At 44.3% G+C, this 20,262-nt stretch overlaps 1 protein-coding gene across 4 annotated transcripts in view; it reads left to right on the forward strand.

Moving 5' to 3' along the window:
• Nucleotides 1-340: 340 nt before the first annotated feature.
• LOC126516508 (uncharacterized) overlaps nucleotides 341-20,262 on the forward strand; it is a 222,000-nt gene continuing 202,078 nt past the window's right edge. For 3 of the 4 annotated variants that reach the window (XM_055063962.2, XM_055063965.2, XM_055063963.2), the window contains exons 1-5: nucleotides 341-411; nucleotides 1,187-1,242; nucleotides 6,060-6,117; nucleotides 7,640-7,739; nucleotides 17,065-17,169. In XM_055063962.2, coding sequence (XP_054919937.1) covers nucleotides 1,206-1,242; nucleotides 6,060-6,117; nucleotides 7,640-7,739; nucleotides 17,065-17,169 — 300 coding nt within the window. In that variant the 5' untranslated portion in view covers nucleotides 341-411; nucleotides 1,187-1,205. Of the gene's footprint in view, nucleotides 412-1,186; nucleotides 1,243-5,201; nucleotides 5,313-6,059; nucleotides 6,118-7,639; nucleotides 7,740-17,064; nucleotides 17,170-20,262 lie in introns of those variants that run through there. The other variant, XM_055063966.1, reaches the window with a different exon arrangement.

The following is a 20,262-nucleotide window of genomic DNA, read 5'->3' on the forward strand; positions in this document are numbered from 1 at the left end:
CAACAGCGACAGACGAAGGAGCACCACCGAAATGAAAGCAGAAGCTAAACCAGAAGTGGTAGAAGTGACGAAAGACGCGATCGCAGCGCTACTAGTTCGCGTGACCGCCACTTCGGCCACCTCGCGAGCTATTCTAGTACACTGTGTTCGTGTCATTTATATATTTACTCGTTATTAATATTTATATTTGCTGTAAAATAAGTAATACATGATCACGTTTGATTGTTATTATTCTATCTTTTAGCCCGTCTTGTTTTACTATTATATAACATATTTAATCATTTTACTCCAGAACTAGCACGAAACAAAATTTGTTCACAACTTCTTTCGGAACTGTCGTGCCACCTGTCACTCCTTTCGCGTACTAACACCGATAAGTATGGATGGACTGCTGACCGGTCGGTGCTACTGGTATGTAGGTCACTTTTTTTGTCGCATTGATGCGCAATTATTGAATTGTGTTCGACTTTGATGAAAGCTGGGACGCCACCATTCGGTGCGTGAGGAAGGCCAGCGGTAATAGTTAGCGAGCGAAGCGAGGTTCTAACCTCGCCACCGCGGCCGATGCGGCTGGTACACGTCGCCAACGGAAGTGACATATGTTTACCACAACACAGCTGCTTTCTAAGCCTAAGACTTATTCGATCAGGCGCTGAAAATGTAAAAATAAATATCGATCGCGTTGTGGTGAGGCAGTGACACTGCACGTACGATTATGTACAGGTAACGGGCGCGTATAAAGTGCCACCGACGTTGCGCCACTTGGAAACATGGCGTGTGCACGGTCGCGCAAGGCACTGGGAGTTGTGAGCCGTGTTTGAGATCCTCCGTCGGAGTTGCCTTCATTTAGGAAAGAAGGGAGATGTTTCAGTAGCGCGAAAGACTTGTCGGAAGCACTGTGGTGACCTGTGTTCGTGCTTGTGTGCGAGCTCACAAGCGCGAGCACGGTCTTTGCAGTCACAGCGATTCGACGCAACCGGTTGGCAGACGCGTGTCGTCCTGGGGTCATGTTGGGGCCGATGCTATCGTTGTACCACCGTTGCTTGTTTCCTCATTTTCGGAGTCGAGTGAATCGCGGACGTGGCGACACTTTCGCCTAGCGTCGTGTTTGTGTGTGACGCATTTTCTATTTTATCCTTTTTTCCTTCTTTTCGCCTTCTCTCCACCCTTTCGTGGCCTTCCGAAGAAACCCTAACCACAGAACGATGAGCCGACGTATGTTAAAGCACAGATACCCAACAGGTAGGCATTTCACACGACTCTTATATTCAACTGCGCGTTGTTTAGAGACGCTTTCATCTTTTTTAATTTGCGTTGGGTGGCATATTTAAGGCCGCGACTGAAACCCAATACTGCTGTTTTTGCACACTGTCGGCGGCAGATGCATAGCGACCTGCTGAAGTTTAGAGCTAGATAACTCGTCAGCGCACGCGTGTGTCAAACACTGAGGCCATGTGGTGAAGGTCTGAATTATGCTCCGGTGCTTACTGCAAGTGCAATATTCATCCCATTGATAGCTGGTTGATTAATGATTTGTCAACGTGACAGCCCTCCCATAAAAGCAGTTAAAATGACAACTGCTGCCTCACTTTACAGTGTCAGAAACCAGGTGTTTTACAATGTGACTGCGCTGCATTATTCCTTGCTTAAGGAACCCATCGCTGTGCGACTTAATTGTAGGACGATGAGTAAAACGAGAACAAGGTAAAAGCAGGAGCCAACGTATCGACAAGTGGACTTGTCTTTTTCGAGGCGACATATGCTCTCCTCGGCACAATATGCTTTCCTTAATTTTAGGAATGTGATGAAGGGAACTGGGAGTAAGGGTTCCATCATTGTGTCTAGTATGGAAGTATCTGATTCATGTATTTACAAGGTGTCAGATTGCCAGCTTGTTGAAAGTGTGGCACTATTTCACGAGTGGAGAGGCCAAGTTAGCAGAACTCTGGTGCAAGTTAGTTGGTTCATGATCTTGAAGCAAACGACCAGTGCGAAGAAAGCGAGACGAGAGACGAGGGACACGAAGAAACACAAACATGTCTGCATTTCTTCGTGTTCCTTGTCTTTTGTGTTGTTTTCTTTGCGCTGGTCAACGTTTGCTTCAATAGGCTAAGTTGCATAGCTTGAACTATTTGGGTTCACTTACGAATCAACTGCATTAGACAGTTTTCATGACAGCATGATGCTGATATGGTAGAAAGTAAAGTGTCATGTAATACCTTCATACTCGGCCCTTCAGAGTTCATGCTTTTCTTTCCCCCATTTTTTTTTTAAATTAGAGAAGTAGCATTAGAGAATTAGAGAAGTCTTGCCACTTGCGCACTTTCCAAGACAAATAAAACTATTAGAATATGCGAGCCTTTTAGTCTCCTTTGCACAAGCTTGTGGAAAGGAGCCAATAAGTCTTGCAAATTTCAGTTGTTTTCAGTTTTAGTGCTCTTTGAATGTGTGTGATAGGATATAAGGCAGTTAGGCAGTGTGGCACAACTTTTCATCCCAAAATCCAGAACCTTGTTTACTTTTTTAGGCTTGATCAATGATGGCAGTATTCACATTGTCATAGCATTACATTGCAATGTCAATTAAAGTTGGCTCTGCTGGCCATATTGTGAATTTTTATTTGCCAGAATCTCTTGCATTCAGTGGGATTGTTTGCTATCTTATCTAAGCCACAAAGTTTTGATTTTGTATGTTAAATAATGTTTCATTTTAAAATTAAACACTTCCGAGGTGGTTTCTGCGCCTGAGTGGGATTGCCTCTCATGTATCATAGCAGTTTGTAGTTCTAAGCAAAAGATAGCTCACCGTTTCTAGTTGATTCCCAAGAAATCAGCTTACTCAGCAAAACAAGCTAGAAAAGATAAAAAAGCATGTTAAAATCTCTACCATGCCATAGTGTACTTACAACTGCCTGTGAATTGCATAAAACTATGTGAGGGATTACAGTACTGATATTGTGGTCATTGACATTGTCTGTAGAGTGCAGGGAGCACATCTATAATTTTGACCATTGCTTCACACTAGGCAGCGCCTGGTGGCCTCTTGTGCCTGCCTGTTGTGTGCATTCGGGTCATAGTTTGTTTTTATTGTAGAACAAAAAGCTTGTGTGCTATTGCTTCGGTAAGCTTGACCTAAGTTTTATTAGGAGGCAGCTGTCACACGGGCATCTGTGTCGCCTACCAAAGCACTGTCCACACTCACTAGATTAGAAGTTAAAGATATGTAGCACCACTGAATTTATGAATTTACATTCATATCAATTGCACCTTATAACAGGCCACCTGACAACATGCATTCTTATTTAACCTATCTGATTAAACTTACATTTGCCACTTACATTTGCTGTCATTGTCATGGCACTTTTATGGGTAAAACAGAATTGTACAGTGTTGTGAAATGGTTGCTTTCTCTGGTACTGTCCCCCAGAGCAGCATTCGATACAGTGCCTCATTACATCTATCAATTTAGGGATACTGCTATGCTTTTTTCCTAACATGCACAGTTGAATGGAACACACCTGGGGTATATTGTTAGATATGGCAAGGTGTGAATCCGGCCTGAACTGTGTTTTTTAGCATTCTTTTTGTGATGACACTGAAGGGGGTGTTGTAATGACAAAAGCCTAGGTTTTATGTATTATTTTTTTTTGCTTAAATTTGCATAAGGGCAGCTGCTGCATTGTTTTGACAGTGCAGAGCCTGTCGGTGCTTTTGACAGCTGTCAAAATGGCTCCTGCCAGGAAGTGCTTAAATGAAGAAATTTTGTCCTGTGGGGACTCTTGGTTCTATAGATCTAGCGGGTTATTAAATTTTGGCACTAGTACTTTCAAAATGATTACTCCACAGCAAGGTTTGTACTGTATGGTATGTTGATTGCTCAGCTTAATGCTAACCTTTCCCATGGCAATTTATCCTGGCAACAAGCTTGAGGCTCTTTTAATATGATAATGTTGAGAGTCCCGTGTCACAGAAAATCCGGTGTTGACTTTGGTAGAATTGTCCGTGAGGTAGAATTTCCGTATATATTTAGGTTTATGTATATGCCACACCTTGCTCTATGACATGCAGTATATGCGGGTTATATTGCTACACCATTCTATCACTAAAGTTGCTCATACCTTGTCTTACATCCTTGAAATAGTTTTTGCTTGGAATTTTGAGAATGACAGCCCTCAAACAAATGTCATGAAACAAAACACTGACAGCGCATGCTTTTTATGTTAAATCTTCTCAGACATAAATATTAAAAGTGCAAAACAATAACTGAAACCTGGAAATGAAGCAACTTTATTCCTGCAGCTTGGTGCTAGCTCCGGGATCGGCCCACACAAGAGGCCGCTTTTCTACCTGAAAGCTTGCCTTAGTGCTTAGTGTTCAGCACCAGCATTTCCTGTTAAACATTACGGTTACATAAGTGGCAGTTACTAGGAAGCGTGAGAAGCAGTCAGGGATCTTTGAATGCTATTGCATTCCACTCTTAAAGGCAAAGCTTAAGCATTCTCCAAGTTTTTTTTTTGTCAAATCACTATGGATTTGCGAATAGGCTGAATGAAAATAATAGTGTTTTAGCATAGTGTTACCGCCTTACTGTTACTGCTGCACCTGCCAGCTTAATGCGTGCTAATCAAGCCATGTCAGATGCATGTATAACTATGTATAACAGGGACTTAGTGGCACACTCAAAGCTGGCGTGTGGCCAGGATGGTAGCGGTAAAGTGCTACTACTATGCTAAGACAGTGTGTTTTGAAATTTCAACGGTCTAGCAGTGGCAGTAGCTTCACATTGTTGGGCAGCAGACTGTTCACATAAATGCAGATTTAAGTCTGTCTTCAAGTTTGTTAGATTAATTACATTTGAACTTGCTTCTCTTTTTTATTGGCTGCGCCAAAAATTTGCTTTGTTTCCAACATTCAATGCTTTGAGGGTTTTTCTTGCACTGTGGAATCCGTGTTCTTTGGAGCAGTTGTTTCCTCAGTAATGTACATAATAAAATGACAGCTGTCTGTTAGGTCCACATCCAATCATACATTGTAGGCCCATTGTATTAATCTGCGTGCTTAACATTAGGAATTTTTGTTAGGTAATGAAGGTAATGATGTGTTACATTTTAAAATGTTACTGCTCGGTTGATAAATTTAGCTTGGCTGTATATTAATTTGGCATTACCTTCCTTGGTGTGGAACTTTTTGTAACATTTACAGATTCATTTTTCTGCTGTGCTAACACGGGTATGTCACGGCACTGGCCCCCTGCCAGCAGATGTCGAGAGTGAAGTTCCTTTGGCGTAGTTGGCCCTAATTCGCAGGACAATGGTTTGTAAGACAGACCACATTTAAGGTTTATGCATTGAAAACTACTTGTATGGTTGCAAAGTGTGCACTTGATGAAGCTCAGTTTGACTTCTGCAACTGCGGAGAGGGCTGAAAAAAAGAAAAAGGATGTAGGTGAAGAAAATACACATACAAACAAGGGCAGGCAAAGACTTCGAACTGTAATACAGAAAACCACCCAGGTGGGATAAATATGCACAACTATTGATACGACATGGCTTCACCACAGATTACAGTGATGTGAGGCAAATTAAATGTGCTAGTGCACCAAGAAACAGCAGAAAAGGCTTCAGCCACCCATAAAAGCCAGCAGCAGATTTTGCATGTTATGCCTTTGAGAGTGTTGCAAAGTGAGAAGTAACATTCTCTTGTTGTGCCAAGCCTAGAATGGTTTTTGCCACTCCTATCTGAAGACATGCTTTGCAGTTGTTGGTAGTCTAGAGTTTTAGGTTGGGATATGCAAGAGGCTTACATAGTGCTTGTGCACGCAATTCGCTTGGGTCTCAGCAAAGCCCAAGCAGGCTTGGGTGCGCTAGTCGCTTGTGTCCTCTAATTTAAAACTCTCTACTGACTTGTGTGCTCTTCCGACTATGCTGATCAAGTGCATTTAGAATAGTTACAGCATGTAATCTTTAAAACTAATGTTCAACATTAGTAAAACTTCTCTTCATGAAGGGGGTTGCAATGCTCTGATGTCTTTCCTGTCTCTTCCCCAACACACATCCACAGGAAAAGCAACAGAGGCAGCCCAGCCAGCGGCTCCACTACCTCAGCCAGCTGCTGACATGTGAGTTAAATATTTCTTTTTTTTTATTTGCTTTTGCTTGGTGTGCTTTTATAGCTTGCTTATGCCATGGGTCACCTGTTGTGGTGAAGAGTAGGCTTTTGAGGCCTTGATGTGAAAAAAAAAAAAGAAAGAAAGAAATGACAGTGCACATTTAGCACAGTTGAAAATAAAACAAATAAAAATGTATATTATACCTGTGTGCTCTCTTGTCAGCACAGTTGTAGTTCTGTTAGTGTTGAAAGTAAGTAGCGTGTGTAATGATTAATGCCTAATAGTTGAAGTTGCTGACTATCGAGTTTTGTTTTTATTGTAGAGGTACTATGTCAAGAGGTTTGCACTTCAGTAGCACTGCCCTGTCAGAGCTAATTTCTGAACCGTAACATTAGTGTACAGTAATTGTTCCTTATCTTCTTTTAAATAGATAGAAAAATAAATGCTAATTGATGTAGGTGTGTAACTGAGTATGAGTATTACTGCACAAATTAAGATTGAGAAATATTGAAGCCTCCTTTGATGTTTGAAAGTTTTCTACACAAGATGTACATTGCTTAAAGAAACTGCATGTATCACTGATGTTTATATAATACACTGGAGAACGGGAAAAAAGAATTGATGTGAGGTACTTACTTTGCTTGATCTGATGGCCAAGTGGAGGACTGATGTACAGTCCATTGCATATGTGTTATTATCACATACTTATCTAGCACTGTGACATTGCCTCTTTTGTTACTTTCAACAAACACCATGTGGGAATGTTTGTAAACGGACCTACTGTGGATAGCTTACTCGAGTAAACTTGAGGACCAGCAAACAAAACACCGGTCCAGAATCTTTTCCTTTCACCTACACTCATTTGGTTAAAACATGTAGTGACTCATGTCTTTTTGATACCACACAGAAGGGCTTTTTTGTCATAGAAATGGTAGTGTTCACATTCTTACCTCAAGATATAAAGCTTTCATAAAGCTGTTCTTCCTTCTTTGTGCAAATTAAGTTGGTAAGTTCAGAATAGAGCTAATACTGCCCAAGACAGTTGCCTTGGGTTATCCTGCTCACAACGGCATGGAAGACTTGCCTGTGGTTATGCGAAAAGATTGTGCATTATGAAAGGGCAATTGACCACAATGCTGCCAAATTGCTACACTGAATAAAGCATGTTCTTTTTGAGTTCTCAAGTGCTCTGCAAGTATTCGTGGGTAAGAAGTGAAGTTGTACCGATTTTGAGTACTTTTGTGGACCCACTTGCCATTATGCTGGCTTGTCTTGAAGTTTGATTCCATACATTTCCTCTGTTGTTCACATTGGTTGAAAGCAGCATGTCCATGGACATTCCTGTCTGCTGCATACTTAGTGTGATTGTGGAGGCTATTTTGTGCAAAAATATTTCAAGAGCCAACAGATGGGAATTAAACTGCATTCTTGATGTGAAACGGGGCTCTTCAGTGTGCCCTGTGTGCCCAATGCCCTGTGTAATGCGTGTTTATGTGCCGATTGACGTGCCACTCGTGAATATCTCCTGCAGAATGCCCCAATGGGATGGGACTGCCAGCTTTCAGCCAGCACAGTATCCCACAGCAGTGCTGGACCCACAGCATCAGCAGCAGCCGCAAAGCAACTCACAGGTATTCAGCATTGATCAGTGATTGTTGTAAGGGAGCAACTTGTTCATTGTTTCTAAGGTGGCATTGGCACATTTGTTGAGACTGCAGAGGGGGAAAAAAAATTACAAGTTGTTAAAGGGACCCTGAAACGCTTTTGACGATTTTCTACAAATGTACTGAGTCGTTAGAGTAGGTCCTTCTGATCATTGACACATCTAAGTGCTCTGCGTAAAGCGTGTAATTTATTATAAGGTTTTAAAGATGCACATCGCTGCCGATCGTAGCACGCGGCTCGGCGGAATTTTAAGCCGCCCCTACCCATATGACCGAAATCACCCATACGACGTCAGTGGGGCGAGCTATCCGATTGGCTGACCAGGGCGCGTGATCGATAATTTTTCCAACTTTATGGTAAACAAATGATCTTCGTAATAGTTGGAATGTTAGTTAATTTGTTTTTATAAAAAGAAAGTAACATAAAGAGAATGCACAAGAACAATTTTTCAATACACTTAAGCACTTCCGGCAAACAGCAATGGTCGTCTGCTTCTGTACAACGTACTCCATTTTGACGAGAGCTCCGCGGTCAGAGTCGGTCTCAGTCTTTTCGCCAGCACTATGATTTGACTTTGTTCCCTTGTGGACTGCAAACGTTGCGACTGGCAATATGTCAAGCTGTGAGATCGTGTCCCTCTGCAAGGCAGCGTACGAGCGAACTGGCTGCTGCGCATCGGACTGCCGCTATCCGATCGGCGCCAGGATTTGCGCGTTTGTGGCCGTCACTTTACACCGGAAGATTACTAACGCAATAGCGTTTCGCGAGTCCGGTATTAGGGCAAACGCAAGCGCAAGGGAACAGGGTCTGGCCGCTTGACTGTGCCGTAACGGGATGAGCCACGAGATGAGCAGAAGGGCATGGTCTGCATAGTGCAGCCACCTGGTGGCACAGAGCTCAACCATACACAGTAGCAGCAACGAAGTGTATTCTTCTTTGCTGCTGGTGTGTATTTTTTGCAGGAGTGTAATCATCAACATGTTGTTTTTATAAATGTTTAAAATGTTTTACACTTGGTTAGAGCAACATTAGCGCTTTGCTTGGCTGGTTAAGCGCTGCGCCAACAAGTGTATGGACCGTGCAGACCGATCAGGCCGCTCACGTACGTCTACGCTAAAGTTCCTTCATCAGCTTGAGCTCATGCCTCCAGTCATTTGCCGAAATGACCAGCTTGCCTGTGGTTACCGGAATACCAGACACGTTCGGCACTACGACAGAATGCTCGCAACGCACGCTGCTTCGATACCTCGCGCTTGGGGTCGACGGCCAAGCGGCTAGCGGAGAGGTCTCGCGCGGGCAGGGGCGTGCTCCAAAAGAACCGGAAGTGGACGATGTGACGTCACATCGTGACGCAGCACCAGTGAAGGCGGAGCTTAGCCCCGCTCGCTCGGTGAATGAGTTGAGGAGGAAAAGCATGGCTAGAGAGGAGGGTAACTTCTAATCGCTTGTAGCTCCATTAATCCGTAACGCTTCACTTAAATTGTGGTGCGAATGTTCTACTTAAGCTGTACCCTACGCGTCTACAAAATTTGTCCGAAAAGGTGGAGGTCACCGTGGTACTTGGACACATGAAATATGATATGGTTACAAGGACAGTTTGCTGAGTTTTGAAGAAGCTATAAAATATTGAAAGGCAGCCAAGATACCTTGGAATGTGTTGGTGCTGCACCTGTAGATTGTTGTATAATATCGTATGCAGGGTGATCATTTTTAAGTTCCATGTAATTTTTAAAAATCGCCTATTGAAAATACCATAATTCTAATTCTTGAGCTGGACTGTTCAGAGAGGCAGACATTACGTAATTTGCATGAAAAATCGAAACATATATTCAACTTCAACAATAATTAACTTCCTAATTAATTACTTTATGCTGCATATTGCAATTTATGAATTTTGGGCGGTGAGATTGTCAGGCGTATCCACTTGGAATGAATTTCCAGAATGGCACCGGTTTGGAGATATACGCCATCAAACTCGGCCTAAAAGTTCACTGGTGGTCCACTTACCTTTTTAACAAAATGCTCTTTTATGCATTGAAGCATAAAAGTAACTGGAACGGCCCTGTATTTCGTCTCGCACTTTGGAAAGTAATATCTCGAAACTAGCGTAATCCTTGAAATTCATTTCATGTAGATGCGTCTTGCAAACCCACAGGCTACAATTCATTAATTGCGATATGTGCCGTAACTTAATCAGTTAAGAAGTTTACTCAATTTTTTCTAATTAGTTGAATGTGTGTTTCGATTTCGCATGCTAGTAATGTCTGCCTCTTCGAATAATCCAGGTCAGTGACAAGAAATATGCTATCTGCCACAAGCGATTTTTAAAAATTCCGTAAAACTTAAAAATGATCACCCTGTATACTCATATAAGGGCCGCATCCCCACTTTGCAGGAAAAAATTTTGGGGAAAAATTCAAAACGTCCTGCCGGAAGGCAAAGTTAGTTTCATTGCCGCTACAGAGCAAGAGTAAAAAGTTAGTCGTGTTGCCGCTAGATGACACTAGCTGCTTTTCCATCGACGCCACTCAGGCTGGCGCCGCCGTGCCATTACTTCTTTATGTGGTGCATCGTCTCGGCTGCGTTTGCAGTGTTTCCAGTCGTATCAGTAGCATTTTGCTCCTAGAGAAGGGAGCCCTGTTTGGGCCAGCGCTGGTCAGGGACGATGGGCTGGCGTCTGAGGTTGTTCACTGCAGCGTTATGTCATTTGCATCTCTCTTACCCTCTGCCACAGTTGCGGAAACATTATGAACCTTTAGTGGGCTGTCAGCGGCCTGATTTGTGTAAGGGCCACACCCAGCCAAGATTCTAGAAAAAAAAAAGTGCAGCCCTTACGCAAGTATGTATGGTACCAGATTGAGTTCTTTGGAGTCGTTTCACTGATGTGCTCTCTTGGTCATTTAGTTATGGTGATTTCTCTCTGCACGCATATTCTACATGGTTTTCTACATAAAGTGTATGTGTAACACCATTAAAAGTGTCAGCAGCAGTTGTCCTCTCCCTTTCTTGTGTTGTCCCATTAGTACTGAATTTTTTCTTGAGTAGCAACCAGATGCTTTATTTTCAAGAGCTGTGGTAGCTTGTGCGAGTTCAATTCCTTGTCCTGGTGGCTGCATTTCGAGGAGGGAAGAACGTAGAATTTTCATAGGTGGCTTGTAATGTTAGCGTATCAGAGAAAAAATTGCCGTCGACTTGGCTGTAGTGGGTATGCTCAAAAGGGACCACTTTCGGTGTTCTCGGAGAGCAAGCTCTGCAGTTAAATAAGGATATATCCTTGTCTGAAGGTGCAGGCTTCAAAACAGCCCTTTGCATCGGCGTTTTGTGTGCCCCCCCTCGGCATCCTTGGCATGCATGTTAAATTTTGATGATAAAATTTGGGCTAAACCTGGCACCACTGCTTTTTTATGTGCTTCCATGCAGTGGGATACTATCGTAAGTTCTCTTTGTATTGCATGCACAGTGTTTGCAGTACCTACTTATTATTTACCATTATTCAAAACTGGAGTGCACTCATACTGGTACTTATATTTGTGTGCCTTGATAGAGCTTCTAGTTATTTTTTTTTTTTTTTTCTACATAAGAGAACATATGGCTTAAAACTCGGGGGTTTTATGTGCCAAAACCACGATCTGATTGAACTGGGGACTTAATTTTGACCACCTGGGGTTCTTTAACGTGCACCTAAATTAAGTACACAGGCATTCTTGCATTTGGCCCATTGATATGCAGCCATCGCAGCCAGGATTGAACCCATGACCGAAAGCTTAGTAGGGCAATGCCATAGCCACTAAGTTACCACGATGGGTGCTATCGGATTAATGTTGTTTCTAATTAGAATAAGGTTGGTGTTATGAGTGTAAAATCTAGGGTTTGGTTTTCCCTGTGGTTGGCTGCTGTAAAAGGTACGAAACCAAAATCAAGCATTTTTTTGCTTTTTAGTCTCATGCTTTCCATCAGCTTGCATTTATTGTGAAATAAGTATTATTACTATTATTTCGTGTTATAACAGAATGCAATTGGCAACAAAATTGATTCAAAGAGCTGTTTTCTAACTTCTGGCTACCTGAAGAAAGATAGTGCACTGGAAGTTTTCTGTTTGCATTACAATGTATAACTTGGATCCTGGGCTGTAGTATTTCCAACCTCCTGTTCGAGCTTCAACACGAGCAAACCATAGATATATGCTGCTTTACCCTATACATCAAGAGTTGATGTTTTTAAATGTAAGTGGAACATGCTGAGTCTTCATATTGACACGTGTACTTATCTTTATCAGGCGACCACGTTTCGCCGCCTGACAAATGTTATCGCACAGCGCGGGATGCGCCTGCATGTATCCGAAGTTTCTGGAAAGTTATCAATGCTTCTATCCGCTGTCTGTTGTCGCCGAACCTTGCGTTATCTGATTTCATCGCCTGACGCGAATGGTGTAGAACTTTGTGGAAGGCACGCGGGTCCCAACAATTAGTCTGGAACATTCGATGACTACTGTATAAAAGCCGACGCGCTGGACCCGCTGATCAGATTTTCTACGACCGCCGATCGTGTTCGCCGCTACCATTGTTCTTTGAGTGTAGCCTGTTTTTGAGGGCACAAGTTCGCCCAATGAAATAACCGAGGAGTGTGCTCAACCACTCCGCCAGAGCCCTTATCGAGTTTCTACGCGAGAATGTGAAGCTATAAGGCACCAAGTCGACGAAATGCCGCGCGACGACATCATCCAGCCGTCAAAAGCCCGTGGGCATCTCCTGTAGTCTTGGTGAAGAAAAAGGACGGAACCCTACATTTCTGCGTCGATTATCGTCGTCTGAACAAGATCACGAAGAAGGACGTATACCCCCTCCCACGGATAGACGACGCATTGGATCGGCTCTGCAACGCTAAATACTTCTCGTCGATGGACCTCAAGTCTGGCTATTGGCAAATAGAAGTCGACGAAAGAGATTGCGAAAAGACCGCCTTCATCACCCCAGATGGCCTCTATGAGTTCAAGGTTATGCCATTTGGACTGTGCTCTGCGCCTGCAACGTTCCAGCGCGTGATGGACACGGTTGTAGCAGGATTGAAGTGGCAGACCTGTCTCGTTTACTTGGATGACGTCATTGTCTTCGCCGGAAATTTCGACGATTACCTCACGCGGCTTGCAACAGTACTAGAGGCCATCAGGTCATCAGGACTTACTCTGAAGCCGGAAAAGTGCCGCTTCGGTTACGGCGAGCTTCTGTTTCTAGGCCACGTCATCAGCAAATATGGAGTCCGCCCCGACCCGCAGAAGACAGCTGCCATCGCAAAGTTCCCGCAGCCCATCGACAAGAAGGCAGTGCGTAGATTCCTTGGCATGTGTGCCTACTACAGGCGCTTTGTCAAGGACTTTTCACGCATCGCGAAGCCGCTAACGCATCTAACCAAATGTGATGTCGAGTTCAAGTGGGAAACGCCGCAGGCCAATGCATTTCAAGAACTCAAACGATGCATGCAGTCGCCGCCGGTACTTGCACACTTCGACGAGAACGCCGATACCGAAATCCACACTGACGCCAGTAGCCTAGGCCTCGGTGCCGTCTTAGTCCAGAGGAAAGACGGACTTGAACGGGTGATATCGTATGCTAGCCGGTCGCTGTCAAAAGCGGAAGGCAATTATTCTACGACTGAAAAGGAGTGCCTCGCCATCATTTGGGCTACAGCAAAATTCCGCCCTTACCTATATGGGAGGCCATTCAAAGTGGTCAGCGACCATCACGCGTTGTGTTGGCTAGCTAACTTAAAGGACCCTTCAGGACGGCTGGCACGGTGGAGCCTCAGACTGCAAGAATATGACGTCACCGTAATATACAAGTCCGGAAGAAAACACTCTGACGCCTACTGCTTATCACGCGCCCCCATCGATCCCCCGCCTCAAGACGACGAGGACGACGACGCCTTCCTTGGAATAATAAGCGCGGAAGACTTCGCCGAACAGCAACGAGGAGACCGGGAGGTAAAAGGCCTCATTGAGTATTTGGAAGGGAACACCGACATTGTCCCTGGGGCATTTAGGCGTGGGTCGTCTTCGTTCACGCTACAAAACAACCTGCTTGTGAAGAACTTCTCACCAGTCCGTGCCAGCTACCTTCATGTTGTACCGTCAGCGCTGCGTCCAGAAGTACAGCACGCCCTACACGATGATCCAACTGCTGGGCATCTCGGATTCTCCCGGACGCTGTCGAGGATACAGGAAAGGTATTACTGGCCGCGTCTGACCGCCGACGTTGCCTGTTACGTCAAGACATGCCGAGACTGACAGCGACGCAAGACACCACCGAAAAGGCCAGCAGGGTTACTACAGCCGATCGAACCTCCTCGCCGACCACTCCAGCAGATTGGGATGGATTTGTTGGGGCCGTTTCCGACGTCAACATCCGGGAATAAGTGGATGGTCGTCGCGACGGACTGTCTCACCCGCTTCGCTGAAACTAAAGCTCTACCAAAAGGCAGCGCAACCGAAGTGGCAAAATTTTTCGGCGAGAACATCCTGCTGCGACATGGTGCCCCAGAAGTCCTCATCACCGACAGAGGAACGGCTTTTACAGCAGAGCTCACACAAGCCATTCTGCAATACAGCCAGACAAGCCACAGGAGGACAACTGCCTACCATCCGCAAACGAATGGTCTCACGGGGAGCGCCTGAACAAGACCCTCGCTGACATGCTAGCAATGTACGTCTACATCGAGCACAAGACGTGGGACGCGGTCCTGCCATATGTAACCTTCGCTTACAACACGGCGGTGCAAGAAACGACACAGATCACGCCGTTTAAGCTGGTTTACGGCAGGAACCCGACGACGACGCTCGACGCCATGCTGCCGCATGTCGCTGACGAGGAGAATCTTGACGTCGCCCGCCTACGGATCGAGAACCAGCAGCGTACCCACAGCCGACACTACAACCTCCGACGACGCTTCATCGAGTACCAGCCCGGCGACCGTGTTTGGGTATGGACCCCGATACGCCGACGAGGACTGAGGTAGAAACTATTGCGACGCTATTTCGGACCCTACAAGGTCATCCGACGTATTGGCACGCTGGACTATGAGGTCGTGCCAGACGGCATTTCGCATTCACAGCGGCGCCGCGCACAATCTGAAGTGGTCCACGTGGTGCACCTTAAACCCTTTTACGGACGCTGACGAACTTCCTTATTTTGTTTTCTTTGCTACGAGTGCTTTTCTTTATTACTTTTGTTTGTTTTCAGCATCGGGTCGATGCTTTTTTAAGATGGGGGTATTGACACGTGTACTTATCTTTATCGGGCGACCACGTTTCGCCGCCTGACAAATGTTATCGCACAGCGCGGGACGCGCCTGCATGTATCCGAAGTTTCTGGAAAGTTATCGATGCTGCTATCCACTGTCTGTTGCTGCCGAAGCTTGCGTTATCTGATTTCATCGCCTGACTCGAATGGTGTAGAACTTTGTGGAAGGCACGCGGGTCCCAACGATTAGTCTGGAACATTCGATGACTACTGTACAAAAGCCGACGCTCTGGACCCGCTGATCAGATTTTCGACGACCGCCGATCGTGTTCGCCGCTACCATTGTTCTTTGAGTGTAGCCTGTTTTTGAGGGCACAAGTTCGCCCAATAATACGCTCGTTTCGTTAATCACAGTTTCTCTGCCTTCTTAACCTTCACTACCATGTGACAATATACTCATTGTCTGCAATTCCATTGACACATTTCAAGAAAGATTGGAAATACCTTTGGTGTAAGTTGATGTTAGTGTACCCATCCTGTTACAGCTTGGAAAGGTTAACACTATGGTAAAAAGTCAGGCATTACTGTTGTGTATGGAATTGCTACAAGTTGTGAGATGGAATAATGGTCTTTACAACGCCCTTTATGTCACCACGTCTAAAGCTTCAAGCATCTCAGGGACAGTGCCTGACATTGTGTTCTCACAGGCGAATGGAAGACGTGATTCACAATCCAGGTTGAGTAATGTTTGACCTCTCCTCCTACAGCCTACAATTGTCTCTGTGAGGATACCATCATTTCTGAAATTAAAAGTGGTTATTGTCCAAGCAGCAGGTCACCAGTGACGTGATGAAGGCAAGTGCGGTAGACCAGGGCATAAGTGGAAACAATTTTGACATGAGTAATAATGAGGCGAGAACAATGCCTAAATTCTTGTGATAATTATATGGAGATGTAGCCAATAGGTAAATCTAAAACTCTTATGTCAAAAAGTTCTTTTCCCCATGTTTTTTTTTTCCAGTTAATTCATGAAAATAATCCCGGTTTGTCTCATTGGATTTATAACCATGTTTTACTGTTTGCCAAGTTGACTACAAACACTCCATATTTCAAGGGTGACCTGAATATATACTTATCTATGTGGAGAGAGTAACACTAAAACTTGATTGCTTAATTTATCATTCAATTTAATGGACAGGAGTGCCAACTGCAGTCACGTCTACAGTGCCAGCCTTGTATTTTAGGCAGCATCGCCACGTATACCAGATCAGTTGGAGATGGGGGCGAAGTGCGAAAGCACCCATATACTTGGATTTAGGTGCACGTTAAAGAACCCCAGGTGGTCCAAATTATTCCAGAGTGCCCCACTACCGTGCGGCTCATAATTAGATCATGGTTTTGGCATGTAAAATCCGATAATCTAAATTTTTTTTTTTTGTCAGATAATTTGGAGCACGTAATTTTGTTGAATACTGGATGTACCCGGGGCAGAATAGCATGACGTGAAATAACCTAGATGTGATAAGCTTTCTATTGATGCATTGACTGCGTTTTCATTGGGTGGTGTTTATTTCTTAACTACACAGCAAAGCTGATTGCTTATTTCTCATTGTAGAACTGCAGAGTGCTAACCTGTAGTGTTTCTGAGTTTGCTTGTCTAGTTTTTGCTTTGACTGCTCTCTGTGAGAAAAACAAAAGCTTCTATGCAGTCGGTGAATGATACCTATTTGAACTGTAGTTGTGTAGCCCTGCAGAAAGGGTAATCTCAAGATGTGTCTGTATGCCCAGAAGTGCAGTGCTTCTATATTGCTTGTTTCCTTAGCTTTGCACTTGAGCTAGTTTCTGTGAGGTGGCTTACTGATGATGTGTCCCAGCCAATTAAGCAGTTGCTTTGATAAACCTCCACCTTGGGACAGTGAGAGGGAAAAAGGGAAGAGGCTGAATGACAATATCTGTTGGGGCGTGGTCTGAATCCAAAGCGGCTTGGCACTGTAAAATTGCCCATCAGGGTGGGGGTGGCAGTTATGAGATTGTAGCATGTCATTGTTTTTGCTCCCAGGAGGGCTGGTCTTCGGGAGCAATGACAGCAGCCAACGGCAGCACTGCTGGTTCTGCAGTCCACTATGGGCAGGGAGAGAACTACTGGAACTGGAACACCCACCAGGTGGATATTAGTGTTATTTTCCTTTAGTTCATTGCATGTGGGCTTACATGCAGTATCGTGCGCAGCTTCCAGGTGTATCCATTTGGGGGGAAGAGATGTTAATGTTTTTAATACGAGAGCATTACTTGGCTCATTATGCGACCTTGCCGTCATCAGGAAGCCGTGGCAGAGAAACAGCACACAAATTATGTCATCTTCGTCTAACTAAACTGAAAAATAAAAGTGTGCACAGTGAGGATTCGATGCTCTAGCCCCCAACGTCACTGCTACTGCTCCGGAGCCGAGCACGCTAACCACTGCGCCACCATTGCAGCAGGCGACATTGATGAATATCTTCGACGCTGTGCACGTGGTTGGGCTCTGCCTGGCAGGCAATGCACTAGATTGCTCATGATGGGAGTGACGCCACTGTCAGCGCTATGGAGCCTTCATCATCCGAAGCTGCGTCTACATCATCAGGGGAGACAGCAAAGTGTGGCCTGAGGCACCAGAACACTGCTGACAAAGTACAACACCATCGCAACGCAGCAAAACATGCGAAGCAAGCTGCTGCAGCAAAACAATGTTCACCACCCAAGCCCCCTACAACGCAAAGGGCAGCGCGAGCACGGCGAGCTGCAGCGGTTGCAGCGAGGAAACTTAGCGAGACACTCAGCGACAAGTAGCGCTCTCGCATTTACACATCATAAGAATTGCTTAGGTGCCCCCATAGTTTTTCTACATTTCATTGTTAAGAGAAAATTCTGTGGTAGGGGTTGTGCACTTATCTTATGGAGAAAATAGTTCTTGTGATTAGCAAGACCAAATTTGGTCTCATCATCACTGTCTAGTGATGCCATCTGGAACCAGTGTTAATACTGGAGACCATATTCTAAAGAAATTATTGCATTCTTTTTCTCCTCCTTCTTGCTGTGCGTCAATGTCATGCCCTTTTTATGTGAGCACATATATGAGAGGTCACTGCAAAATGTGTGTTGTAGAAATTACCATGTCTACTCGCATAATGATCACACTTTTTTGTCAAAAAAATTCCCGCAAATTCAGTGGTGCAATCATTACACAGGTTAAATTTTCCACGAAAAGTAAAAAAAATTTTTTTTCATCTCTCATTTGCTGTGAGATGACAACAGGTCAACAAAGAGGTGGCTGCTGCTATAACAGTGTGGGACACCAAAACAAAAATGGCAGCCGGCGGAGCTAGCTGAAGGCGATATTTTTCTTTTTGTGAGTACATTACAAGCATTGAAACAGTTTCTTCCGTATCAGCAATGAATAATATCGTTACTATCGGCAGACTTGCCGATATTAAGTCTGCGGCAATAACGTAGCCATGTCCACTTTGAGGGTACAGAAACGGAGATGGGCGTGCTTAGCTGCCAGTGACATAGAAACACATGGCGGGTATGCTGTGGAAACTGCGGTATTTGTCGTCACTACTATTCTAATACGGCACGCTTCCGCTAAGGGTGGGCGTATATCTCAGCTGTGTTACAAGCATCGGCGTATGAATAGGGTAAACTTCTAACGTATCAGTGTAAACGTGGCCACTATCGTTGCCGCTCGTGATTTGTTCCGTGCCCACGTGTACAGACAAGAAGAATCAAAAGGCACCTTTTTTGTTGTTGTTGTTGACCACAACCATTATAAAGCCAAGCCAAGGCAAGTTTCGTTGTAGCTTTTTTTTTTTTTTTTAATGGAAGTGTGGAAAGTGATAAAAGGAATAAAATGGGGCATCTGCTTAAGAATTTTTGGTGCGTGCAGACTGCTTGGTATGTCTTGAAGAGTCATTCGCGTAGCATTCAACAGCATTCGACAGATGGCAAGTGCGATCATAATTAGCTAGACTTGGCACACATATCGCTGTGGCAGTTCGGGGTGCAATCATTTCACAGGAAAGAAAAAAAATTGAATTTTGACGACAAAATTCAGGGGTGCGATCATTATGCAAGTAAATACGGTAGTGCAGAAAAATGTCTGTTTCTGGTGCCTTTTTTTTTTTTTCCAGAGAACATATTTTTTAGTGCGCAGTTTTTTTTTTTTTTTTTTTTTTCTAAGCTTAGCTGGATAGTGGACAGCAGTGACATTACAATTGATGGGCTGGCATGGGCACAGTTGTAGCGACTGCTTTCATTGTTTCCTGCTATGAGGTTATGGTGGCTTTCCTATTAGTAGTTCCATAGTTGATTTTCATAATGGTCTTCTAACAAATAGCTGCAGCCTGGTTTATGATTTTGCTCATTTTAGCTGTGTACTGAGTTTTCAAGTGCTGCTTTTCACCTGTGTGCTGCACATATTCGGATTAGGGATTCATGAACAGCTGTGATAGGCAGTCCACTATTTCTGGTCACTTTTAACGATGATGGACACTTATAGAAAAATTGTTTGATTCTGGTAGACAGCCTAGTTAGCGGCATTTTTAATGCAAAAGATAGTGTAACCCCACGCTTACAGATCGCACTACATGTACTGTGTGCAGCAGTGGTGGATTGGGAGGTACGATCATATTGTACAGATGGCATTATTAATCCAGTGGGTTGCAGTTGTGAGGACTGCAATGGGACTGGGACAGGGGCTCTATATTTTATAGGTGACAAAGCAACGAATGCCAAACAAGAACAGTGCGCATGAGAGCAGATTGAAAAAGTGTGATCAGGCCCCGCCCACTCTCAAGTTCAACAAATGGCCACAGAGGGCGAAAAATCAATCGAGGCGCGTTTCAGCGTAAGCGCGCAAGTGGAGCTACTGTAATTTGGTCGCATACTTTAATTTGTGCTTTCTCTGCTAGGGGCGCTGAACATGCTGAATTTTTTACTTTACACAAACCATTGACGTAAACAATCGAGGTGTCTAAGGATGTTTTTTACCTCAGGCAAATAGGCAGTTGATTTTTTAAAAATTAGATTGTTGAAGCTGCTTTTTAGTTATAGCGTCAAGGTTTTTGTACTTGATTAACTACCGACAGCCGACAGCCTATTGGTATCGATGTGTTTCCTGGCCGTTGGCATTCGAGTACTACGGCGGTAAAACATTTTCGAACAGCATGCTGGTTTCGTCTGCGAGTCATTATAAAGACTTGTTATAAAGAGGCCTACT

This window comes from Dermacentor andersoni, chromosome 1, assembly GCF_023375885.2.
Source record: "Dermacentor andersoni chromosome 1, qqDerAnde1_hic_scaffold, whole genome shotgun sequence".
NCBI classification, from domain to species: domain Eukaryota; kingdom Metazoa; phylum Arthropoda; class Arachnida; order Ixodida; family Ixodidae; genus Dermacentor; species Dermacentor andersoni.